General features: G+C 62.8%; 1 protein-coding gene across 4 annotated transcripts; it reads left to right on the forward strand.

The window, feature by feature from the left end:
* Nucleotides 1-196: 196 nt before the first annotated feature.
* IGF2 (insulin like growth factor 2) lies at nucleotides 197-8908 on the forward strand. 4 transcript variants are annotated; one of them, XM_032153816.2, is made up of 4 exons: nucleotides 197-358; nucleotides 4950-5112; nucleotides 6813-6961; nucleotides 7255-8908. In XM_032153816.2, the coding sequence occupies exons 1-4, from the start codon at nucleotides 197-199 to the stop codon at nucleotides 7489-7491; spliced, it is 711 nt and encodes a 236-aa protein (XP_032009707.1). In that variant the 3' UTR covers nucleotides 7492-8908. The 4 variants fall into 4 exon arrangements, with proteins under 4 accessions (XP_032009707.1, XP_058295060.1, XP_058295058.1 ...); XM_058439077.1 differs by lacking the exon at nucleotides 197-358 and adding an exon at nucleotides 1133-2254; XM_058439075.1 differs by lacking the exon at nucleotides 197-358 and adding an exon at nucleotides 3189-3277.
* The last annotated feature ends 722 nt before the right edge of the window (nucleotides 8909-9630 follow it).

Consider the following 9630-nt stretch of genomic DNA (forward strand, 5'->3'; position numbering starts at 1 on the left):
CGCGGAGCGCGGGCGAAGTGATTGATGGCGGAGCGAGGGGGGCGAGGGGGGCCAGGGGGCGCGAGATTCTGCCGGCGGCCCCTTCCCCTTGGCCAGGCTTAGGCGGCGGGCGGCTGGCGGGGTGCGGGATTTTGTGCGTGGTTTTGACTTGGTAAAAATCACAGTGCTTTCTTACATCGTTCAAACTCTCCAGGAGATGGTTTCCCCAGACCCCCAAATTATCGTGGTGGTCCCTGAGACTGAACTCGCGTCTATGCAAGTCCAACGCACTGAGGACGGGGTAACCATTATCCAGATATTTTGGGTGGGCCCCAAAGGCGAGCTACTTAGACGCACCCCGGTGAGCTCGGCCATGCAGGTAGGATTTGAGCTGTGTTTCCCGCCCTGATCCTCTCTCCTCTGGCGGCCGGAGCCTCCGCAGGCTCCAAGCCTGGCCAGATTCGGCCCAACCCAGCCGGCCCTCCGCGCGTCCCGCACCAGGCGGGGGCTCCGGGGCTCCGGCGCGGCACCGGGGGGCGCTCGGGATCTGGCTGAGGCTCCAAGAGCCGCGTGGCCGGCTCCTCCTGCTGGGGCAGGTGGCGGCTGCGCGCCCCGCCCGAGCCCAGGGGCCCCCTCCGCCGCAACAACCAGCAAAGACCCCCGACTCAGCCCCGAGCCACCTGCATCTGCACTCAGACGGGGCGCACCCGCAGTGCAGCCTCCTGGCGGGGCGCTGGGAGCCCGCCTGCCCCTGCCTGCCCGGCGATCCCAGCTCACGAGCACAGGCCGCCCGGGCACCCCAGAAACCCGAGATGGGGCCCCTGAATTCTCTAGAACGGGCATTCAGCATGGCCTTGGCGCTCTGCGGCTCCCTGCCCCCCACCCAGCCTCGCCCCCGCGCACCCCCCAGCCCCCGCGACCGCCGCCCCCCCCGGGGCCCCAGGGCCCCCAGCCCGCACCCCCCGCCCCACTCTTGGCTCGGGTTGCGGGGGCGGGCCGGGGGCGGGGCGAGGGCTCCGCGGGCGCCCATTGGCGCGGGCGCGAGGCCAGCGAGGCCCGCGCGGGCCCTGGGCCGCGGGCTGGCGCGACTATAAGAGCCGGGCGTGGGCGCCCGCAGTTCGCCTGCTCTCCGGCGGAGCTGCGTGAGGCCCGGCCGGCCCCGGCCCCCCCCTTCCGGCCGCCCCCGCCTCCTGGCCCACGCCTGCCCGCGCTCTGCCCACCAGCGCCTCCATCGGGCAAGGCGGCCCCGCGTCGACGCCGCCCGCTGCCTCGCTGCTGACTCCCGTCCCGGGCGCCGTCCGCGGGGTCGCGCTCCGCCGGGCCTGCGGATTCCCCGCCGCCTCCTCTTCATCTACCTCAACTCCCCCATTCCCGCTTCGCCCGAGGAGGCGGTTCCCCCCGCAGGCAGTCCGGCTCGCAGGCCGCCGGCGTTGTCACCCCCCCGCGCTCCCCCTCCAGCCCTCCCCCCGGCGCGCAGCCTCGGGCCGCTCCCCTTTCCGCGCTGCGTCCCGGAGCGGCCCCGGTGCCGCCACTGCCTGTCCCCCTCCCGAGGCCCGGGCTCGCGACGGCAGAGGGCTCCGTCGGCCCAAACCGAGCTGGGCGCCCGCGGCCCGGGTGCAGCCTCCACTCCGCCCCCCAGTCACCGCCTCCCCCGGCCCCTCGACGTGGCGCCCTTCCCTCCGCTTCTCTGTGCTCCCCGCGCCCCTCTTGGCATCTGGCCCCGGCCCCCGCTCTTTCTCCCGCAACCTTCCCTTGGCTCCCTCCCGTCCCCCCCAGCTCCTAGCCTCCGACTCCCTCCCCCCTTCACGCCCGCCCTCTCGCCTTCGCCGAACCAAAGTGGATTAATTACACGCTTTCTGTTTCTCTCCGTGCTGTTCTCTCCCGCTGTGAGCCTGCCCGCCTCTCGCTGTCCTCTCTCCCTCTCGCCCTCTCTTCGGCCCCCCCCTTTCACGTTCACTCTGTCTCTCCCACTATCTCTGCCCCCCTCTATCCTTGATACAACAGCTGACCTCATTTCCCGATACCTTTTCCCCCCCGAAAAGTACAACATCTGGCCCGCCCCAGCCCGAAGACAGCCCGTCCTCCCTGGACAATCAGACGAATTCTCCCCCCCCCAAAAAAAAGCCATCCCCCCGCTCTGCCCCGTCGCACATTCGGCCCCCGCGACTCGGCCAGAGCGGCGCTGGCAGAGGAGTGTCCGGCAGGAGGGCCAACGCCCGCTGTTCGGTTTGCGACACGCAGCAGGGAGGTGGGCGGCAGCGTCGCCGGCTTCCAGGTAAGCGGCGTGTGCGGGCTGGGCCGGGGCCGGGGCTGGGGCGGCGCGGGCTTGCGCCGGACGCCCGGCCCTTCCTCCGCCTGCTCCCGGCCCGGGGCCTGCGGGGCTCGGCGGGGCGGCTGAGCCCGGGGAGGAGGAGGAGGAGGACGGACGGCTGCGGGTCCCGTTCCCTGCGCGGAGCCCCGCGCTCACCCTGGCGGTGGAGCTGGGGGTGGGGTGGGGGCGTCGGGAAGGGCCGAGGGAGGTGTGAGCTGTCTGCAGGGGCGACTTCCTGGTCGGTCTGTGGGTGCAGGGGGTGCTGCCTAACATGTGTGATTCGTGCCTTGGGGGCCCTGGCCTCCGGGGTGCTGGGTAACGAGGAGGGGCGCGGAGCCGCAGAAGCCCACCCTGGTATGTTGACGCGGTGCCAGCGAGACCGCGAGAGGAAGACGGGGGTGGGCGGGGCCAGGATGGAGAGGGGCCGAGTTGGCAGGAGTCATGGCAGACGCCACATTCGCGATATCTCCCCACACCCCCTCTGGCTCTGTCCGCAACATTTCCAAACAGGAGTCCCGGGAGAGGGGGAGAGGGGCTGCTGGTCTGAGGCTCAGAAGGGCAGAGCCTTCAATCCAGAGAGAGGCCGCGGCCCCTGCCCAGTGGGCAGCGTGGAAGTTTCCATACAAGGAGGTGGGAAGGAGACCCCCCCTCCACTGCCCTGTGCAGAGATGAGCTGGGGGTGCAGGATGGGAGCCCATGGCACTTCGCTACGGGATGGTCCAGGGCTCGCGGTTGGGGGTGCAGGAGAGAAGAGACTGGCTGGGAGGAGGGAGAGGGCGGGAGCAAAGGCGCGGGGGAGTGGTCAGCAGGGAGAGGGGTGGGGGGTAGGGTGGAGCCGGGGCTGGGAGGAGTCGGCTCACACATAAAAGCTGAGGCACTGACCAGCCTGCAAACTGGACATTAGCTTCTCCTGTGAAAGAGACTTCCAGCTTCCTCCTCCTCCTCTTCCTCCTCCTCCTCCTGCCCCAGCGAGCCTTCTGCTGAGCTGTAGGTAACCAGGGCTGTGGAGTGAGGACCCCCGCTGCCATCCCACTCCAGCCTGGGGCAGGGCAGCAGGGGGCACGGCCCACGCCTGGGCCTCGGGCCCTGCAGCCGCCAGCCCGCTGCCTCTCGGACAGCACCTCCCTCCCCTCTTTTCCTCGGCCCCTGCCCCCACCTGGTCTCTGCTTCCTCACCTGCTCCTTCCCTTTCTGTTCCTTCCCTTCGGCCCCCTCCTTGCCCAGCTCAGGGCTTTTCCTGGGCCCTCACCTGCTCCGCACCGCTGCATGCTTCCTGTCCTGCTTTCTGCCGGTCCCCTGACCCGGACCTCCAAGTTCAGAGTGGTGGGGCTTGTTGCGGAAGCGCCGCGAGGGCTAGAGTGGCCAGCTGGCGGAGTGTGCTCTTAGAATTTGGAAGGGGGTGGCAGAGGGGGCGGTGAGGGGACTGGCCAGGATCCAGTCAAGGAGATGACCAAGGAGGCTTTCGGATCCTCGGTGCAGCTGCCTACTGCTCTTTAGAGAGGGCATGCAAAGTTGTGCTTCTGTCCCATTGCCTGTTCAGTCGCTCACATAATTTATTGCACCAAAAACTCCCCTGGGTCTGTGGAGCGAAGGCTGGGGCTGCCCGCCTGGAGGCCTCCACCTTCTGCAGGGGCAGGGCCAACTTGCTGTGGTGGCCCTCGGCCTCCCACCCCCGAGTTGGTTAACCGGGCCCTATGGCCCTGCAGCCTGTGGAGGGGGTGTGTCCTAAGACTGGCCTCCCCTTCCAGATTGCAGTCTGGGGAACCTGGTGTCGGACTTCCCAGGTGGACTGAGCTGGTCTCTCCAGCTCCCACGGGGAGAGTTTGGTAGCGCAAATGGGGAGATGTTCTGGAGGCTCCTGGCCTTACTGGTTCGATCTGAGGCCTGGAAAGGAGGCTCTGGGCTTGTGTGTGTGTGTTTGGGGGTACCCAAGGCAGACTGGAGTTGGAGAACTGGGTGACTGGGAAAATAAGCTTTCTAGGAGCACGGGTGGCGTGGTTGTGCTAACCATTGGAGTCCTTGACCCAGGCCTGGTTCAGCTGCAGACTGGAAAGGTGGAAAAGCCAAGGGGAGGGGCAGGGCTGGCCCAGCAGGAGCGGCCTGCTGCTTTGAGGGGGATGGTCCTCCTGGACCCCCCCTGCTCAGCTGGGGGTTGTGGGGAGGAAGGGACTGGTTCTCTTGGATGCACATGCTCTGTAGGGGTGGGGCTGTCTGCCATCTTGGCTGGCGCTGGAGGCCTGAGAAGTGGTGATGTGATCCTGGGCTGGCCCTGCCCCCATGGTGTCATAGGACGGAGGCCAGGTCGGGTGTCCAGCCTGGGCCCCTGCAGCTGTGGATGCCGCTGAGCTCCTGCAATAATGACCGTGGAGATGGTCACCCCTCGTGTAAAATTACTAGTGCTTCTTGCAAATGGAAGGAACTGGGCCCTTTCTGTGTGCTTCCTTCTGGATACTTCATTCTGCAAGTGGCCCTGCGCCCTCACCTCAGCATTAAGACCTGTGTGTTACTTTTGTAATAAAAATAATGTTTATAGGAAAGCCGTGCTTTAAATTTTCAGTTGAATTTGTAGGTTGGCCAAGGGCCTCTGGTTTGGGAGGGGCATCTCTGGCCTGGGGCTCGGCCTGGCTGCCCCGCTCACGCCACTTCTCTCCCACCCCCAGATACCAATGGGAATCCCAATGGGGAAGTCGATGCTGGTGCTTCTCACCTTCTTGGCCTTCGCCTCGTGCTGCATTGCTGCTTACCGCCCCAGTGAGACCCTGTGCGGCGGGGAGCTGGTGGACACCCTCCAGTTCGTCTGTGGGGACCGCGGCTTCTACTTCAGTAAGTAGCTGGGAGGGGCTTCCTCAGACCTGGTCAGGCCCCTAGAGTGACTGGTGGGGACGCCCACCCTCAAGCCAGGGGAGCACACTCCTAGGTCCGTGGCCCAGCCCCTTGCTCTGAGACTTTGACCTTCCAGCCTCGTTTCTGAGCACCTGCGGTGTCCCAGGGCATCCACACCAGCTGCCTTTCCCATCACACGCCTCCTTCGAAGGGTGGGCCAGAGGTGCCCCCTAGACATCAGGGGCACTCACGGGGGTCTCCCTGGGCATCAGAATTTCTGTTGGGGGCCGTGAGCCTCCTGCTGCTGAGGCGCTGCACCCCTAGGGCAGGGCTTCAGGCTCTGGAGGAAGATCCTGCCTTTCTTCCTGCACCTTTTGGACATTTTGACAAGGGACCTGTGTTCAGTGAATGATCAGAATTAAAATCAATAAAGTGATTTATAGAATGAAAATCAATAAGACAAGTGCAGTTGGTGGGTGGCAGGGGTGAGTGGTGCATGCACCTCCTTGGGCCCCAAGGCCGCCTTGGAGGGTGCCCACCTGCTGACCTCAAGGACGCTTCAGCCTTTCCTGATGTTTCTCTCTTGTTTTTCCAGCCTGGGGGCTGGCAGGTGGGTGCATGGCTCATTGTCCTTGAGACCCCACCCCCATATGGGGGGCTGGGTGGATGCAGAGGCAGGCATGGTGCCTGGGCATGCCTGATGGGGCAGGGGAGGGGCCGCTCCTCGCTGGCAGGGGCCACATGGCTTATTCCACCTGACACTCACCACATGACATCTTTACCACCACTACTTACTCACGCTGTGAAATGGGCTCACAGGATGCAAATGCACTTCAAAGCTTCTCTCTGAAAAGTTCCTGCTGCTTGACTCTGGAAGCCCCTGCCCGCCCTGGCCTCTCCTGTGCCCTCTCTCTCGCCTGCCCCATTTGGGGGTAGGAAGTGGCACTGCAGGGCCTGGTGCCAGCCAGTCCTTGCCCAGGGAGAAGCTTCCCTGCACCAGGCTTTCCTGAGAGGAGGGGAGGGCCAAGCCCCCCCTTGGGGGACCCCCGTGATGGGGCTCCTGCTCCCTCCTCCGGCTGATGGCACCTGCCCTTTGGCACCCCAAGGTGGAGCCCCCAGCGACCTTCCCTTTCCAGCTGAGCATTGCTGTGGGGGAGAGGGGGAAGACGGGAGGAAAGAAGGGAGTGGTTCCATCACGCCTCCTCACTCCTCTCCTCCCGTCTTCTCCTCTCCTGCCCTTGTCTCCCTGTCTCAGCAGCTCCAGGGGTGGTGTGGGCCCCTCCAGCCTCCTAGGTGGTGCCAGGCCAGAGTCCAAGCTCAGGGACAGCAGTCCCGCCTGTGGGGACCCCTGAACTGGGCTCACATCCCACACATTTTCCAAACCACTCCCAATGTGGGCCTTTGGTCCTAGTGGTGTCCGTCTGGCCATGGGACCAAGAGCTTGTGCCCATTTTTCATCTGAGGAAGGAGGCAGCAGAGGCCACGGGCTGGTCTGGGTCCCACTCACCTCCCCTCTCACCTCTCTTCTTCCTGGGACGCCTCTGCCTGCCAGCTCTCACTTCCCTCCCCTGACCCGCAGGGTGGCTGTATCCTTCCAGGGCCTGGCCTGAGGGCAGGGGTGGTTTGCTCCTCCTTCAGCCTCCTGGGGCAGGGGGCAGTGCGGTGCTAACGCGCCTCTCTCTGTGCTGTGGGACTTCCAGGCAGGCCCGCAAGCCGTGTGAGCCGTCGCAGCCGTGGCATCGTTGAGGAGTGCTGTTTCCGCAGCTGTGACCTGGCCCTCCTGGAGACGTACTGTGCTACCCCCGCCAAGTCCGAGAGGGACGTGTCGACCCCTCCGACCGTGCTTCCGGTGAGGGTCCTGGGCCCCTTTCCCGCTCTCTAGAGACAGAGAAATAGGGCTTCAGGCGCCCAGCGTTTCCTGTGGCCTCTGGGACCTCTTGGCCAGGGACAAGGACCCGTGACTTTCTTGCTTGTTGTGTGGCTGAGGAGCAGCTCAGACGCTGGCTCCTTCTGTCCCCCTGCCCGTGGACGTTAGCTCAAGTCACTGATCAGTCACAGGGGTGGCCTGTCAGGTCAGGCGGGCGGCTCAGGCAGAAGAGCCCGGAGAGCAGGCACCTGCTGACCAGCCCCTTCCCCTCCCAGGACAACTTCCCCAGATACCCCGTGGGCAAGTTCTTCCAATATGACACCTGGAAGCAGTCCACCCAGCGCCTGCGCAGGGGCCTGCCTGCCCTCCTGCGTGCCCGCCGGGGTCACGTGCTCGCCCAGGAGCTTGAGGCGTTCAGGGAGGCCAAGCGTCACCGTCCCCTGATTGCTCTACCCACCCAAGACCCCGCCCACGGGGGCACCCCCCCAGAGATGGCCAGCAATCGGAAGTGAGCAAAACTGCCGCAAGTCTGCAGCCCGGCGCCACCACCTTCCAGCCTCCTTCTGACCACGGACGTTTCCATCAGGTTCCATCGCGAAAATCTCTCGGTTCCACGTCCCCCTGGGACTTCTCCTGACCCAGTCCCCGTGCCCCGCCTCCCCGAAACAGGCTACTCTCCTCGGCCCCCTCCATCGGGCTGAGGAAGCACAGCAACATCTTCAAACATGTACAAAATCAATTGGCTTTAAACACCCCCCACACACCCTCCCCCCAAATTATCCCCAATTATCCCCACACATAAAAAATCAAAACATTAAACTAACCCCCTTCCCCCTCCCCACAACAACCCTCTTAAAACTAATTGGCTTTTTAGAAACACCAGAAAAGCTCAGAAATTGGCTTTAAAAAAACAACCACCAAAAAAAAAATCAATTGGCTAAAAAAAAAAAAGTATTAAAAACGAATTGGCTGAGAAACAATTGGCAAAATAAAGGAATTTGGCACTCCCCACCCCCCTCTTTCTCTTCTCCCTTGGACTTTGAGTCAAATTGGCCTGGACTTGAGTCCCTGAACCAGCAAAGAGAAAAGAAGGGCCCCAGAAATCACAGGTGGGCATGTCGCTGCTACCGCCATCTCCCTTCTCATGGGAATTTTCAGGGTAAACTGGCCATCCCAAAATAGCAACAGCCAAGACTGGCTCCTCACTCCCTTTTCCATCACTAAAAATCACAGAGCAGTCAGAGGGACCCAGCGAGACCAAAGGAGGGGAGGACAGAGCATGAAAACCAAAATCCATGCAAATGAAATGTAATTGGCACAACCCCCACCCCCAAATCTTACATCTCAATTCCCATCCTAAAAAGCACGCATACTTTATGCATCCCCGCAGCCACACGCACACAACACACAGCAGACACAGAAACACACAGCACACACATGAACAGCACACACACGAGCACACAGCACACACATGAACACACAGCACACACACGAACACACAGCACACACAAACAGCACACAAACACACAGCGCACACAGGAGCACACAGCCCACGAACACATAGCACACACAAACACACAGCACACACATGCACACACAAGCACACAGCACACACGCACACACAGCACACACACGAACACAGCACACACAGCACACAAACACACAGCACACACATGCACACACAGCACACACGCATGCACAGCACATACATGAACACAGCATACACACAAACACACAGCACACAGCACACACGCACAGCACACACACGAACACAGCACACACACAAAACAGCACACAGCACACGCATGCACAGCACATGCATGAACACAGCACACACACAAACACACAGCACACACATGCACACACAGCACACATGCACGCACAGCACATACATGAACACAGCACACACACAAACACACAGCACACACAGCACACACGCACAGCACACAGGAACACAGCACACACACAAAGCACACGCAGCACACACGCACGCACAGCACATGCATGAACACAGCACACGAACACACAGCACACACATGTGCACACACAAGCACCCACCTGCACACACACACATGCGCACACACACGCACACCCCCACACAATTGGATGAAAACAATAAGCATCTCTAAGCAACTACGATATCTGTACAGATCAGGCCAAAGTCCCTCTAAGATTCTCCAAGCTGTTTTCATGGTCTGAGCCCCCTCCTGTTCCCATCTCCACTGCCCCTCGGCCCTGTCTGTGCCCTGCCTCTCAGAGGAGGGGGCTCAGATGGTGGGGCCTGAGTGTGCGGCCAGCGGCGTTTGGGATGCGCCCATAGGGTGGGCGGGGTGTGTCCCAGGCCTAATTCCATCTTTCCACCATGAGAGAGGTGCCCTTGCGAGGCTGGCCTCCTTGGCGCCTGTCCCCATGGCCCCCGCAGTGTGAGCCACGATGCTCCCCATACCCCACCCATTCCCGATACACCTTACTTACTGTGTGTCGGCCCAGCCGAGTGAGGAAGGAGTTTGGCCACATTGGAGATGGCGGTAGCTGAGCAGACATGCCCCCACAAGTAGCCTGACTCCCTCGTGTGCTCCTGGAAGGAAGATCTTGGGGACCCCCCACCGGAGCACACCGAGGGATCATCTTTGCCCATCTCCTGGGGACCC

Source organism: Hylobates moloch, unplaced genomic scaffold (assembly GCF_009828535.3).
Source record: "Hylobates moloch isolate HMO894 unplaced genomic scaffold, HMol_V3 SCAFFOLD_5, whole genome shotgun sequence".
In the NCBI taxonomy this organism is placed as follows: Eukaryota; Metazoa; Chordata; class Mammalia; order Primates; family Hylobatidae; genus Hylobates; species Hylobates moloch.